Source organism: Sorex araneus, chromosome X (assembly GCF_027595985.1).
Source record: "Sorex araneus isolate mSorAra2 chromosome X, mSorAra2.pri, whole genome shotgun sequence".
NCBI classification, from domain to species: Eukaryota; Metazoa; Chordata; class Mammalia; order Eulipotyphla; family Soricidae; genus Sorex; species Sorex araneus.
The window spans coordinates 59,958,121-59,975,276 of record NC_073313.1 but is presented as its reverse complement, the minus strand read 5'-3'; the positions used below and the strand labels follow the sequence as shown (position 1 = coordinate 59,975,276).

At 39.4% G+C, this 17,156-nt stretch overlaps 1 protein-coding gene across 1 annotated transcript in view; it reads right to left on the bottom strand.

Moving 5' to 3' along the window:
* The window catches only part of GABRA3 (gamma-aminobutyric acid type A receptor subunit alpha3), a 230,157-nt gene that overhangs the window by 127,875 nt on the left and 85,126 nt on the right, over positions 1 to 17,156 (bottom strand). The window contains exons 2-3 of the mRNA XM_055122007.1: positions 14,974 to 15,138; positions 1,919 to 2,040 (exon numbers count right to left, since the gene is read on the bottom strand). Of these exons, the coding sequence (XP_054977982.1) occupies positions 1,919 to 2,040; positions 14,974 to 15,113 (262 nt within the window). The 5' untranslated portion in view covers positions 15,114 to 15,138. The remainder of the gene's footprint in view (positions 1 to 1,918; positions 2,041 to 14,973; positions 15,139 to 17,156) is intronic.

The following is a 17,156-nucleotide window of genomic DNA, read 5'->3' as shown; positions in this document are numbered from 1 at the left end:
TATTCTTTCATGATTCTGGCAGAATTAAATAAATTAGTAAATCAATAAGGCATACTGTGTTGAAATGGAATTGATGATAAAAATATAATTCAGTATAATATAATTCAGTATAATTCAGTATATATTTGTATCTATGCCTTGTGTGTATGTTGTTGTATGTGTGTAAATATACAATGTGTTCATCCATATATACATACAAACTATATTTGTTGCTTTCCCAATTCTGTCCACTGAAAGGTCCTAAAAGAAAGGATAATTTGGCAACAAAAAAATCAGCAAATAGAAACAGAGATTTGAAATAAAATGTCCCCCGGGAAGGATTTCCTTTTCTCTTGGGAAGAGTGACTAATTCCAAAACTAAAATGGAGAAAATGCAACATCTATAGTAAATTGTCATGCCATAAACTTAAAGGAACTCAAAAATAAGAAAAAGGATCCAAGGGAAACAAAAGTCAGTTTGAATAGGCTTCCAGAGAGCTCATGTTTGAAATTGTTTGAAAAACTTCAAACTAAAGTTAGGAGGGGCTCGGGATCCCGATGTGGTGCCAGAGACAGCCCATTTGCAGGGTAAGCTCCCTACCCACTGTTGTTCTGCTTGGGAAGAAAAGTAGGGTTTTTTTGTTGTTGTTGTTGTTTTAGTGGAAAGTACTACTAATAAGTAGAGAAAATTAACATATTTATAAAATTACCATTTGCAGCCGGAATGGTTATGAATCATGCAAAAATATTGAATAGCTCCTAAATAGTGAAAAAAAAGAACAGAATAATCTCAAAACACTATTCCACAAATTGCTGGTAATTATAAACTAAAATAACAGGTAATTTTAGAGTAGAGTGACCTGGTGGACATTCAGATAACATTATCATAATGGGGAAGACAGACATCGTGTTCCTTCTTCAGTGGTTTACTGAGAAAGCTACAATTAACTCCTGTGGTACAGCTTCCAAAGCTGAATTCAGAGTATCTAATCAATATCATGAAGGACAATGACACGGAACCTTACCAGAGTATAGGGTAAAGAGACACGAAAATAGAGAACTATGGATCAAATTCAATTATCAAGAAAAAATTGCTAAATAGGAATGAGAGCAAAAACTGTATATTACAATATAGTATCAAATCAGCTTGTATTTTAATTGATATAAAATTTATATTAATGTAATGAATATTATTTAAATAATATACATGGCCTATTGTAATGTCATTACGTAATTTTGTTCCAAGAACTACAACTATTAAGGGACAAAGGATACCCTAACTCTCAAGCTATTCAAGAAAAATATCATACACGTACATTTGCATACTTTATCTTTAAACAATAAGCTTATAACTAAGATCTCACCTAGTGTCAGATAATTCCTCCTTGAAATATTGAGATGATGTATGCATACTCAGGGTCTTGAGAACAAAAGAGTGTTTTGCAGCTTCCAGCTAAAGCTGGGAAAAGCAACACTTCTAGCATGATTCATTGGCCACATATGCCACCGAGACATACCTGTATTTTGCATGGTCTTTGCCAGAAATTGTGGTATAATTTTATATATACCCCATATGCACATACCCAGGTAAATTCAGAACTTTCAAGAATCAGAATAGAGACAATAGCCACTGAGATGGAATAGAACTATTGTTAGTGGCCAGAGGGGAAGAAACTCAACTTTACACATGCCTTGTGGCCAACAAACTGTCTCAAGTAACTTAAGATCTTTCTAGGGGCTAGAGCAGTATTACAGCAGGCAGCATGCTTGTCTGGCACACCACCAACCTGGGTGCCATCCCCAACACCAAGACTCCTGAGGACAAAGCCAGGAGTCAGCCCTGAGCGATGCCAGATGCCAAGCCAAAAACAAAACAACAGGCAAACAGGGAATCTTTATGGATGGAGGACTAAGGAAAGTATCTACAAAAGGGACTGACCTCCGAGGCCAGGTCTCAGTCGGTTGTCATAGCCATCCAAAAGCCGGTCCAAGATGCGGGTGAAGATGGTGATATTGTCAGTGCTGTCATCTGGAATATCCGGGGCATGTTTAGGAGAGAGTCTGGAGAAATGGGTGAAAAAGAGACAAAAAAAAACAGTCCTTATAGAAACCAATTACATGCTTAAACACTTTAATTCAAGAAGATTTCAATCAATAGGCCAACTTAATAGCTCTGTATCTTAAGCATACCAAGAAGTACTCACAATTTCTTAAAATGACCATTTATGTAGGAATGATACATGTGCCTTGAGTTTTTATTCCACCTCTGTTACAATCTTTCCCAAGCGTATGATCCACCTCTGACCCTTCAGTATAAGAACTCAGCAGAAATTTTTTACAGAATGTCTCTCAGAACGGGACCTGCCATAAACCTGATTCAATACATTTTGTTGCATAAATGCATGGAACTTTTTTATAAATTCAACTTTTTAGAAAGAAAAAAACTTGGAGAACTAATATTGAATCCCAATTTTCTTAACTTTGTAAACCTCACGTAATTCACCAATCATTCAGTGAATCCTTCTTGAGCATCAACTACGTGCCTGTTACTGTTCCAGGTGTTGGAACAGAAAGAGGTAAAACAAGTTGAATAATCTTTTCCCTGTATCTTTGGCTATTGCTATAATCAAATGATAAAATAATTATACACGAACTTGGTTTAAGGAGTCTGAAGATATTCATGTGAAATTCCTGATGGTGTGAAGGAAGTTAAGTCCCATCACACTTCTAGCAACATCTAGCCACGCTATTAGAATTAAAATGACTCAACAGCTATGTTGTATTCATATTAAATTACCAAAGTTAATGTTTATAATCTAGGAGTATTTGTAGTCTTCTCCTTTTTAAATAGTTTATGAATTTGAATGTATTATACAAATATAAATAGTAACAAAAACATTGGCATCTCCATCAGACAAAAGCTATAAAGAAAGTTTTGGGCAGTTACTAGAACCTAGTAAATGGTAGAGAGCACTGGCCATCTTAGTGACCAGAGCACTGAAAGTGATAGGAGTGATGAGCATTCTTAACTGGGAAACAGGAAAGAAGAACAGTGCAGAGCTAACACATCAACAAACTGAAGGCAAGATTAGGGAGAGCCCGTCAAGGGCAGCACACGGCTATCCTGAATCCACTTTGCATGGGCTATGACAAGAGAGGCTGAGGGAAATCAATGGATTTTTTGAAAATCTCTTTTCCTCATTATCTTACCTCTCATTATGAGAAATCTTGACTCTGGTTAGCCTAATTTGTTTTTTTGACTTAGTAATTGAATGAATAAATACTTCTTTGATTTCTGGAAGGAAATTGAAAGGAAAATTCTCATAGTCAAAGATGAGCTATAACACAGAAAGATTTATAGAAAGCAATTTAAAAGTCCCTAGGCATAACTTTTAGACATCCTGAGTGTTAACCGGAGAGTTAAAAATTGGATTCAGAATTTCTGAGTATAAAATCAATGGCCTCTTACTAACTTAGAGTCAATGCTTTTCCATCCCTTACTGATTCTGTATTGATATATGTTAGCAACAGCCTATACTAATAACTTCAAAACTTTCAGGTCAAATATCACTTTTAAGTCAAAATATCACTGCAAAGCGTAGCCAATAAATTCCTCTGTGATTTGACTTGGCCGTTGATAACAATTTTTCTGATGGGCACTAAATTACTGCACTATGACACGATAGTCAATTTAAACTACAGCCCAAATAACCACATTCTTTTCTATAATTGAACAACAATAAAGTTAAGATTCTCTTGCTTGTGCCCCTCTAAAGGTAATACGAAGGCACAGAAAAGAAACAGGATTCTTCAAAATGGAAACCTTTGAGGCCAAATAGTTATTTCTCCTCATTTTACAAATAGAGCACCTGAAATGAGAGAAAGGACTTGTTCAAAGCCACATACATATTGAGTTGATTAAAATAATAGCCAAGAGTATTGTGTCCCAAACTTATTATTACTTTTTGAAACAAAAATAATAGCAATTCATCACTGTGAAATGGAAATGATGTTACTAATTCACTTGGTGTAGGTTATAGAGGTTTAGTCATTTTTTTCTAGCTCCCGTGTCGAAAAAAGTGATAGGCTAGAGTCAAATGATCAGAGTTTTTGGCATGGCTATATTTAGTTCTGAGAAAATTCGCTTCATTTAAAGGATGGCAGTTCTCCTAATGATGTTTATCTCTTGTGGAAAAAAAGATTTTCAAAAATTAAGAAGACTCAAAATTACAGTGTAGAGGGAACTCGATGACTGCAGCCCTTGACTCCTACACACGCTGCTACAAATTGGAGAAAACATCTCTGGGGAAAGTTCTGGTAATAAAGCAAAAGCAGTAAGAACCTATGAGGTCAAAAAATCGAGAAGAATGGAAAAGGAGAAGGGCAGATGCAAACTCCTGTGTCGGCCCAATTTTCCGGTCAGAAGCTGTGGGAGGGCGGTGACAGGAGATCACCACCAGGGACTGGCAACTTTTGCTGCTGAGGGGTCCAGAGCAATCACTAACTCTTTTGTCAACTCATGGAGCAGTCGCTAGTGTGCTTGAGGCGAGAAGGGGCCTCAGGGCTCCATTTGCTGCTAGCTCTGGCTCTGCAGGACTATGCAGCAAAGAGCAGAGTTGCCCCTGCTTCAGGCCCAGGTCTGGCTTCAGGGGGGATAGTCCCAGTGCCCTGAACCCTGCACCGACGGTCCCGGGGCATGCTTCAGCTGCCAGTGTCCTGACTTGGCTTTCTGCCACTGCTCTGAGACAGGATGTTTGGGTCCTAGTCCCGTTTGCCTCCATCGGGGTCTGTCAGGCTGGCCTGATGCCTCTCTGTTGCCTAGCCACCAGTTTCCACATCACATCTCTGGGTCTTCACGTGAGGGACGTGCCTCCCAGACTCTGACTTCGTTGCTGAAATGGGCCCTGGCTGCCCTAAACTAGTGCCCCCGGATCCAGATCACGGCCCTGACACACTACACCCCGTGATGCTGCAGTTACCCTGAGCTCCCTCTTGCGTCATTCCTGGAACCACAATGCTTCCGGCTCCACCCTCCATGCCACACGGGAGCTCCACCCCTCACTCTCAGTTCAGGGATGTAATAGATCCTGGCTGGGGCCAGGCTGTCACTGCCCCATTCCGGGTCCCCAGGAATCCTGTCTCCTTTCTGGGGTCATGTTGCTAGTGCTCGGTGTCCTGTGCTTTGGGGTCCCAATTCTGACCAGACAGCCCCCATAGTTCTGCCATTCTCATGCAACTCTGCCAGGAAGCAGAGTTCGGAGCACTGTCATCTAGTTCTTGGGTCCAAGTCACATCTCTGCCTTGTCATTGAAAGATATCGCTGCATTTCCCCCTACAATATCCAAAGTAACTGTGGGAAGCCTATGGGACCACCCAAATATGATTCCCTCAGGCATCTACCCCCCTACACCAGTACCAAGGTTACAGTTAAAGTACCCAGACCTCATGACCCAGGCATGGTGGTCATACACTGTTTGCCTCGTCACAGAACACTGACTTCAACATTACGCTCAGGGCTCAGAAAGTCTGGAGTCCAGAAGGAGGATCCCTTTAGCTCTACCTTGCTCCCGTAGGGAAAAAAGAGAACAGAAATAATCCACCATCTGTAGCCTCTGAAAACCCCAAGAATGCTCCCTGCCATGCCACTGGCCGCAGAAAGGCATTTTGATATGCTCAGTGGCAGTGCCAGCGGCGATGGTCAGTGTGAGGATGGAAAAGGCCTGCTTCCTGGGAACCCGAGATGCAGCATCCTATGTGGCCGAGCTCCCTTCTGGCCCAGTCCAGGTGCAATTCCTTCCTGGTGTCATCCAAATAGACAGGAAGAAATGAGTGAGACCGCAAACACGGATGTCACACACACCCAGCAGGAAGAAGAGCCAAGACAGCAAAGAAAGCGCCACCAAAAAAAAAAAAAAACCAACAAAATGACTGTGTTAATGGCCACAAAGAAATGAACATTAATGTGCTATCTGAAAGATAATTTTAAAAAGGATGTTTTAAGGAAGCTCAGCAAGTTTCAGAAAACAGAGAAACCAGTAAACTCAGGAAAACGACACGTGAGCAAAATGAGAAATTAAACAAAGAAAGAGAAATAACCATAGAAGAAGCAAATTCTGGAGAATACAATGAGATAAATGAAAAATGCAATCACTTTAATAATAGGCTCAATCAGGGAGAAGAATCTGTGGGTGTAAAGAGAGATCTCTTGATGTTATACAGTTAGATTACAAGAAAGTAATTAGAATTAAAAAGAGTGAAGAAAACCTATGTAAACTATAGAACAGGACCAAAACAAGAACTGCGCTGTTCTATAAGTCCTGGAAGAAGAGCAGAGGGAAAGACAAAAACAAATTCAAATAATTATTAAAAACTCCCCAAATAGGGTAAGATATAGTGCTACCCAGGATAGAAAAATCAAATATTACCAAGAAGTTGCAGCCCAAACAGATCTATTCTGAGACACACCATAATAAGCCTCTGGAAAATTGAAATCAAAGGGGGAATCTGGAAAGCAGCAAGTGACAAAACAATGATGAGATACAAAATTCCAAAATTCTGCCTGCAAATTGCTCAGCAGGTACCTTGCAGACAGAGAGCTAGTATGATTACATCTCAAAAGTGCTCAGAGGAAAAAGCTGTCAATTCAGAGTAGTTTAACCAGAAGAAGGGACACTCAGAAATGGGGACAGACTTTTCCAGCCAAAAGGATGCTAAAAGATTCCATAGACAAGACAGGCCACAAAAGAGAGTTCTTTAAGCTAAAAGACAACAAACAGTAACTTGAGGACATATAAATGTATTAAAGGAATATGAAAACATATAAAAGAGTATGGAGCAATAAAAAGAAAAATTGGTTGGTCGCATGTAAAAAGATGAACTCAGACCCCTATTCTTTTCTTCGGTTTTGTTGTTTTTGAGTCATGCCTTAAAACTTTCAGACTCTGTGCTCGGAGGTCATTCCTGGCAGTGTTCAGGGAACCTGAAGGAGCAGGGCAAGAGCCCTACCTGCTATACTACTGCTCTGGTCTCTAAGACCTCATTCTTAAATCATGTGCAAAGGCCAATCCAAAATAGATTAAATACCTCGACATGAAATATAAATTTGATAAGTTAGATTTATTAATGTATAGGCAGAATCTTTCATAACACGAATCTAAAAGCATCTTCAAGGACTCAATGCCACTGGCCAAGCAAACAGAAATTAAGATAAGCAAATGGTTTGACATCAAGCTTTCTCAGGCTCCCACTTGAGACTGCAGGCCACGGCGGCCAGGAGAGATTCCACAGCCTCCTGAGCACTGTTTGTGAGAGTGGCCCCACCTCCCACATAAAGAAAAAAATAGTACTATAAATGAAAGGGCTTCTAAGAAAATTAATTTTAACTATTTATACCAAAGAAATTCTAGGTGACATGGTAAATATGTTCACAAAAGCAAATGCAAGAGTCAAGTGTCTCAGTATGGCAACATATGACCCCAACACATCACATGCCCTAAACTCGTGCCACTAATCAACAAGATCTCATTTCAAAATAAGTATTATATTCTGACTTTTTTTCTTAGTATAGTATTTGTTTGCACACAAATGTTGTAAGAGGACTTCTAAGTCCATGGAACTTACCATACTATAAACACCACCAAAGTACCAATATCCACCTACACAGTATATTGGACCCTTTCCTCTTTATTTCTAGTTCCAAAACTTCCTGTATGAACTTTGACACTGCCTTCCATAATTCTCTTTTAACTTACCAAATAGACTCCAATGTCTTAGTTGGGCACCCAAGGTCCGCTGGGAGTCTGCATCTGTTTCCAGCATCTCCAAACACTACTACTTCTCTCTCTGACCAGAAACCATAAAGAATATTACTCACCATTTGCCAATATTCACCCTGCTTTTATTTTCCGAACCCCGTCATTCACAAAAGTAGAAATGTGTAGCTTATGATTTAGCACTAGAGAAGTCAGTTAGATAGTTGGAAAGGAACGAGAAATGCCTGCAGTTTGATAACACACATGACAACGTCCTTATCCTTACAAATTCAGTTAAAATAAAATTTATTTTTTAACTAGAAAATCCCCAATCAGTTTTTAAAAGACAGGTGTCATCTTTGTAAATTGCTTCTATCAAGAGGAATATTGGCTTAGGAGACAAACATCGAGCAAACACCCCACCGGTTCACTGAGTTATATAAAAAAGCAAGACCCTCACACCCTCTTAGTAACTTAGTAATTACATGTATGTTCATTTTATTCTGATATTACAAAGACCAAGATAAAAACAGGCACTTAGAAGAATTGACACGTTCTATATAGTGCGCAAAGTCAAGGTGACAGATGGGTGACAAGGGAACAAGAAAAAACTTCAACTAGTTTCTCTCCATTTCACACCATCAGCTGTCACCACTGTTGCCACCGAACAATATTGACAAAGTAAAAAAGATACAGAAACACTGCCACTGTCATCCCTTTGCTCATCCATTTGCTCAAGTGGGCACCAGTAAGGTCTCCATTGTGAGACTTGTTGTTACTGTTTTTGGCATATCGAATACGCCATGGGTAGCTTGCCAGGCTCTGCTATGTGGGCAAGATACTCTCAGTAGCTTGCCAGGATCTCCGAGATGGATGGAGGAATCAAACCCAGGTCGGCAGTGTACAAAGCCCTACCCGCTGTGCTATGACTCCAGCCCACAGAAACAAGTATTGTTATTGTTTTACCTCACTCCCAAATCCTCATCTCTGCTCTTACGCTGTACAGAAGATCACAGGCTAGGAATTAGGTTGGATAAAGCACTCTGAGAGCGCATCCACAAGCCACCAGAAATGGGAAGAGAGATGAGCAGAGAATTCCAAAGATGACCAACAGACTATGAAAAATGTTTATGCTCACTGATTTTCAGGGAAATACAAATCAAAATGACAAGAAGCTATCACCTCACAGCACAAAGCACAGTCTATATCATTAAGCCTGAAAACAGTAAGCATTGGCGGGGATATGGCACGAAAGGAGCTTTTCTCTCTTGCTGAATGAACTGTTCCTTGGTTCAGCCTCTTTGGAAAATGGTTTCAAAATGTCGCACAAAATGAAAAATAAAACTTCCGTTCAATGATGAAGTTTCTGACCATCTAGCCCAAGAACACAGAAACACAAATCTGAAAGGACATTTATGGGGAACAGAGCATTATTTACAATAACCAACCCCTGGAAACACTCAAGTGGCCATTTAGTACATGAGTGGATGAAGAGATTGTGGTATGCCCCTGTAATCGGATGCTACTCAGCTTGGAGAAATGGTGAAGTGCCATATGTGGACGATGCTGGGGGATGTCATACAAAATGAGGCGAGTCATACAGAAATTGTGAGAATCGACCACTCTGGACAAGAATTGGGTCCTCAAAGGAGGTAAATGACATGTATGACACTCAGTGCCTAAAAAGGAAAAAGAAGAAAAAGTGTCTGCCACAGAGACAGGCTGGAAGGGCAGGAGGGACACTGGGGACATTGATGGAGGGGAGACAATGGTGAGGGAGTAGCTACTTGAACACTGTCTGACTGATTATCAGGAACAACTTTGTAACTTTTTATCTTACAGTGATTCAAAAATTTATAAAGCTCTAAAAAATAAAAATCCTGGTTTCTATAACAATAACAACTCTCGTTGGCCTTAGTCTATGGCTCTCTCCCTTTGGGCACCTATGCCTAAAGCAAACCTCAACAATTACTCAGATAGCAAATCTGCCTGCCTCAAATAGTCTGAATTAAAGTGCCCCTTCACTTTTCTTTGGAATTCTAACTGGTGTCTATCTCAAATTTTAAGTAACTGCACTGAGATTTAGTCAGAAATCCATGTACAATTACTGATTATTGAGGTTGACCCATTAGGAAACTGCTTGGATTTCACCATTCTGACCAGCAAAGCAGCAATTTCCAACACTACTCACATATGTAGTTCTCATTTTCTGATAGTCAATAAAGAGAACCAGAATGCAAAAATACATGAAATATTTTTATAGCTAGGAGATGAATTTTATTTGCAAATAAAGCAAACAAAAAGAAGCAGATGTTCTGTCCAATGTCAAAACTGCAAGCATATAATCATATATTTTAAATTTTTTTGGTTCCTTTATTTTCATAAAATGTAAATGTACTACCATTCCTAATATTCAGAGCCAATTTTTTTGCAGTTTAATCCCTTAGATTCAGAAGCAAGTAAGGAAAACAAACCCAAAGTTCTATGCCCCTGTATTAAAATGAAGCCTTTTACTCTGCTTTTTCAAGCAGAATCTCTTAGCCACTTCTTTAATATAATCCGTAAAAGGATTGGATATTTGCTGTTCCAAGCACCTATAAGTTATAAACCAATGCAAATAAGAGATGTAAGAGAGTAACTAGCACTGAACATGAAAAGACAAAAGGAATAAAGCATATATAGAATGAAAAGAGTGAAAATTCTTTATGATGATCATAAAGCCACTAAAAGGGATTGTTCTGCTTTGTATGGGGGAAGCATGAGCACAAAGATGTATGGATCTGTAACTGTACCCTCACGATGACTCTCTAATTAAAAATAAACTAATAATAAAAAAAGGGATTGTTCTGTTTGTAAGACAGGGTATATTTTACAGGACTTAGTTTTAGACCTTAGAACAAAAAAAGTTTTAATATTTGAAGGGATAAGTTTCATTTGTTTATTATTTGCATTTTATTTTGAAAATCTGTCATGGCCAATTGAAGATCACTACAAGAGGACTTCATAAAACAATTTTTTTTGCAAAACTGTGGCAATAAACAAAAAAGAACATAGTGGGCCAAGTTTATAAGGACATATAAGCCCCATTCGGTAGCCCTCAGCCCCAGAAGTAACTTAGAGACAATCTAGAAAATTCTAAGATGGAAAGACTCCAAGTACATTAAGATAATCATCTCTGCAAAAATGTTGCCATGAATATGAGGGGTGGTGGAGTGTAAAAAGAGAATATGAGACAGCAAGCAGATATAAAAGCACCCCAAAAGCCCAACCAATAAATAAAATATTCTGTATAATACTGCAATGTTTCAAGGCTAGGGGGTCATTTATAGTCCCAGAATGGGAAGAAATTTTACATTTCAAAGTAAAGTGTGGCTAAAGAATAAGATCTGCTAACAGGAGGTTTAAAAGCTGAGGCTGCTGAAAGTGGGAGAAGATGAGAGTGTTCCCACAATCTAGAGATGTGGTGATACATTCAGGCACGACTCAATATGTACTGTACAAGGAACTCTGAGCATGAAGCTGAGCCTAGTTTGGATGAAAATAGGACTTTAGCAAATAAGAGAGTAGATTATTTGAAAGGACATGAGAGGCAATTAAGGGTAGATCTTAGAAACTGATTCCATTTGGAGAGTGCAGGGTAAAAGATTGGCGAAAGAGAGTCCAAGCTTCTGGACTGAAAAAAAACTGGATATATATATATATAATGGTACCATTAACTGAAACTAGGAAAACAGAAGAGGAGTGTAATATGTTTACTGGTTTGTTTTTGTTGGTTTATTTTTAAGAGTTGGGCTGGAGCACAGTGCGTAGGGAATTTGCCTTGCACTTGGCCGAACCAGGTTCAATTTCTCCACCCTTCTCGGAGAGCCTGAGCCCGACAAGCTACAGAGAGCATCCCACCCACACAGCAGAGCCTGGGAAGGTCACTGTGGCATATTTGATATGCCAAAAACAGTAACAAGTGTCACAATGGAAACGTTACTGGTGCCCGCTCGAGCAAATTGATGAGCAACGGGATGACAGTGACAGTGAATCACCGTGAGATAGTTACAAGCTTCCATGTTTGGGTTACAATCACACAATGATCAAATACTCATCCCTCCACCAGTGCACAGCTTCCATATGACCCTGCAATACCACTTCTGGGAATATATCCTGAGGATGCAAAAAAACACAGTAGAAATGACATCTGTATGCACCAGCTGCTGGCAGATATACTCCTGGATTCTGAACTAAGCTACAGCCCTGTGCAGCCCTGGGAGGGGAAGAGTTTCTGTCCCTTGGCCTTTTCCACCCTGCGACAGCATGGCAATCGCCACCGTTTAGAACCAATTGGACAGAGAGGTAGGAGTTTGCAGTGATGGGATGGGATGCATGGGAATTATCACTATGGGGGAGGCAGAACCAGCCCTGCCTCCTGTCCAAATGAGACCCTGAGCGGTCACCTATGAACAGCTCCTCTGCTCCTGAACAGTCATGATCCCAGCGCCACAGAAACCAATCTCAGAATGCTGCAGCTGCTGGTAGAAATACCTCTGGACTTAATACCAGAATTCCAAAACTGGGCGGCCGCTTTCGCGACCATGCAACATCATATGCTCTTTGTTACCAACAATAGAAAACATACAATCTAACGATGCCATTCCGACAGGTCTGACTGTTGGAGGAAAAACTACAAATAATGTTAGTGAGTTTTCTGTCAAAAATGGAATGAAATCAAAGTAAGGAAAGAGTAAAGTGAAAATTATCTGCCACACAGGCAGAGGGGGAGTGGGAAGGGGGCTATGCTGGGGTTCTTGGTGGTGGAACATGTGCACTGGTGAAGGGATGGGTGTTTGAGCATAGTATGACTGAGACTCAATCCTAAAAGCCCTGTAACTGTTCTCATGGTGACTCAATTAAAAAATAAATTTTTAAAAAATATTTTAAAAAGAAATGACATCTGTCCCTATATGTTCATTGCAGCAATGTTCACAATAGCCAAAATCTGGAGACAACCCAAGTGCCCTAGAAGAAATGACTGGTTAAAGAAACTTTGGTATATCAACAGATTCTCTTTCAGCAGGACAAACCACCCAAGAGTGGAATCCCATGGGTGTGTTTCTCCTCTCCTTGTCCAACAAACATATAAGCATTCATAATATTAATCATTTTGTATGGACACAGTAAGAGATAAATTAAGCTTATAGAATTACTCGACTGGGGTCATCTCAATCTCAGACCACAGTGTTCAGGCCAGATTAGTCTTTCCTATCCCTAGCAGGGATCTAGTCTTTGTTGCTTTGGGATCATGACAGCATTTGTCCAACCTTTTAACTTATAGTTATGAATTGTGGCACTTTGACCTGGCCCATTTCAATGCCAGAGTAGCTCAGAGCTTGCCCTGAATCCCTTCAGTCCCTCATCGGGACACTGCTTTTGGGGTGCTAGGAACTAAGGGCAACTGAGGCTTAAGTCGAGGAAGCAGATGCCCGGGAGGGAATATTATTCGAAGCCAATTAAATTCCAAGTTATAAAAGCATAATATTAACTTTCTTCTGTGTCTATACTAAAAGGACACTGCTTTAAAGTAAACTATTCAAAAGACATAAGGAGAGGAGAAAGGCAATATTAACTTACAATACAAGTTCAGTGTCCCAGAAAGATCTGACCTTACAAATTAACAGAGTCTGATTAGGGGGAAAAGCTGATTAACTGGTTGGGGAAGAGAGCATAGAGAAGTGGTTACAGATAAACAAAGGAATGGGAGTGAGTCGGGAGCACTTTGATGGGTATGACCTGATAAACCTAAGCTTCTTGTAGCAAGGGAGATGGGACAAAGTAATGTTATCCTAGATCAGAGAACAGTCAAAATTGTTCAATGTTGCTGGATGCTACAAAATGGAGTAACACACAGACATATAAACATTCATTTTGGAAATCGTGTCAATACTGTCCATCTGGGTTGCAGAAACTGCTTTAAGACAGCAATACTACTTCTGGAAATATATCCCGTAGATGCATAAAAGTATAGTAGAAATGAAATCTGTAAATGAAATCTGCTGTTCATTGCAGCACTTTTTATAATAGCCAGAATCTGGAAAAAAACCGATTTCCCAAGAACAGATTACTGGTTAAAGAAACTTTGGTACATCTACACAATGGAATACTATGCAGCTGTTATAAAAGATGGTCATGAAATTTGCATATAGGTGGATCAACATGGAAAGTATCATGTTAAGTGAAATGACTCAGAAAGAGAAGGACAGATAGAGAAAGATTGCACCCATTTTTGGAATATAAAGTAACAGAATGGAAGACTAACACCCAAGAATAGTAGAGATAAGTACCAGGAGGATTACTCCACAGCTTAGAAGCTGGTCTCACATGGTGGGGGGGAAATGCAGCTCAGATAGAGAAGGGACCACCAAGTAAAGGGTGCTAGGAGGGCCCGCTGGGGATGGGAGATGCGGACTGAAAGTAGACTATAGACCGAACATGATGGCCACTTAATACCTCTACTGCTAACCACAACACCCAAAAGGATAGAGAGAGCAAAAGGGAATGCCCTGCCACAGAGGCGGGGTGGAGTGGAGGGTATGGGGTGGGGGTAGTTGGAGGGATGCTGGGACCATTGGTGGTGGAAAATGGGCACTGGTGGAGGGATGGGTACCCGATCATTGTATGATTGAAATGCAAGCACGACGGTTTGTAAGTCTGTAACTGTACCTCACAGTGATTCACTAATAAAATTTTTTTTAAAAATATGGGGTTAGAACTCAGCAGTAAGTGTGTAAACAAGAAGTAAGTAGAGAAAATAAAGAAAATGGCTTCCAGGAGAAATATTAATATGGGGAATGGAAAGATTTAAGTCATTAAACAGAGAAAACAGTTTCTATTTAAGATGAGATATTCTTGATGTTCAATGTTAATGGGTCCTCTCCAATAAAGAACACGCAGAGAGTAAATATTTAGACTGCAGGGAAGCTCTTAAGATGCTGCACAGTCTAGACTTTCCTAAAAAGCCTGCTCTAGAGTTTCATCATCCTCATTTTCCTAAGAAATTTATTATCTCTCAGAAGAATGGTAATAGCTATTTCCTTCAGAGTATGATCTATTTCTTTGAAAGTCTCAGCTATAGTTTTTCCCCAGTACAATATATCTGGGACCAGAAACTTGAGCTCATCTGGAAAAATATCAAAGGTTTTAGTCTAAAGAAAATTTCATCACATTCTCCTTTGGGGCAACAATTAAGATTTCTTACCCGCCAATATCCTGCTTTACAAAGTCTCCGGGTTCTTGCCTTCTGGAATCACCTTGTCCCTTTGTTCCAGGAAGGAAACAGATGAGGATGCGAAGCCCAAGGCTGAACATATGGATGTGATTCATTTGGATGAATATCATCTTCTTAGACACCAACTTGGAGAACCTGTGGGATCCATGATCAGGAAGAAGAGAGGCAAAGGAATGGAGAAAAAGAGAGAGAGGAGAAAAGGTTAAAAATGGGGGCTGGAGTGATAGCATATCAGGTAGAGTGTTGCCTTGCATGTGGCCGACCCGGGTTTGATTCCCAGCATCCCATATGGTCCCCTGAGCACCGCCAGGAGTGAATCCTGAGTGCAGAGCCAGGAATAACCCCTGTGCATCGCCGGGTGTGACCCAAAAAGCAAAAAAAAAAGGTTAAAAATGCTCAACTCTATTAGAATGATTTTACCTCCTGAATATCAAGTTATTGATGATTACTGTCAAACTACACTTTCCCCAATTTACCAATGTCACCAAAATTCACTCCCAACCTACCCCTCTCTAGAATATACTACAACTCATACAAGAAAGGTTCTACATTGGTAAAGGGTGCTCCATCGGGTTATAATTTTTATCTCTTTCCCTGTATTTCAATGACTTAGTCAGTCAGAATTTCCCCCCAGACTTTAGCTACTTCTAATAATCCAGAACTTTAAAATAATCTCTAAAATCTTCTGTTTATTTTCTACCAATCCTTTTTGATCTTCACCATGACAAATGTCATTGTCATAGTCAGCTATGTAATATCGTCAAACATCCAAGAGTTTAAGACCTGGGGCTTCTTCATCACTTTTGGGGGGTTGATTCTCAGTTTTATAGTTAAGCCACTTCCACAAATATCAGAGGATCTAGAATAGATGAATTTCTTTACCTGAATCAATTTGAGAAAATTCTAAAAGATGAGACATGTGCTTCTTAAATATCAAAGCAATGTTTTTCTATAAAGGGACAGTTGAAACCAAATTCAGCCTCAAACAGAGACCAGAGCATCAGGAAAGAAGCTTCTCCAACAGAAATTCTCAAGATGTTAACTAATACTGATTACAGAATTCTGTTATTTAGAGTTGCCTATATTTAATACCTCTCATGAATGCTAGGATGGGAACGCATCAACCAAGACAAGGTTAAGAAGACAGTGCAAAGTGATTTTCTTGCTGCTTCTAAACTATATAACTCTTTGAGTATAAACTATTGATCCTTCGAAGGAAACCTAATTATGACCCAGCACCAGACTCTTCAACAATCATGTTAGTGGTTAAAACTTCAGAGGGAATAAGAAGAAACTTTCTCCCTGAGGGAAGTTTATGTGAGATTAATATGTAAAACGGATACATGTAGCTTAGCTATTTGGGTTATGAGAAGATGAAGAACAAAATGTATTTTTTTAAATTAATCCAACCTCCAGAAAACAGCAACACAATTCTATTATGAATCAGGTAAAGGTATAGAAAACCAATAAAAGGAAATATCATATTAAATCATATGAACTTAGTCTGCACCAAATGAAATTATCAACATTTTACAAGTTTCTTTAACAATCCTTATGGTCAGTCCAAGTATGTGTAGTGTCAGAAAGATATGAAAAGGCTCAGACACTAGGAACAAATGGGATTCCTTCCAGGGATGGAAGGATGGCCCAATACATGCAAATTAATTCATGTAATATACCGTATCCACAAAATATAAAAATCATATGACAATATCAATCGATACAGAATAGGCTTTTGACAAAATCCACATTTATTCATTATTTTAAAAATACTACTTAATAGGAACATAAGGAACCTTTTTGAAGAAAGTAATGGCCCAGTGCAACAATCTTGTAGCCAGGATCATACTTGGTGGTAAAATACTGAAAGCCTTCCCTCCAAGATCAGGATAAGGCAAGGATACCAACTCTCTCCACTCATTGAATATAATATTGGAAATCCTAGCAGCAACCATTTGGCAAGAAAAAGAAACTGAAGTGATCCAAATTGGGAAAATATAAGTCAAATTATCACTATTGCAGGTCACATTGGTAATATGCATAGGAGACCATAAAGAGTGCACTAAAAACTCAGAAATGATAAACCAGTCTATCACAGTAGCACTATACAAAAGTGGATAAACAAGAAATAGAATAAGACTTAAGAAATGGAA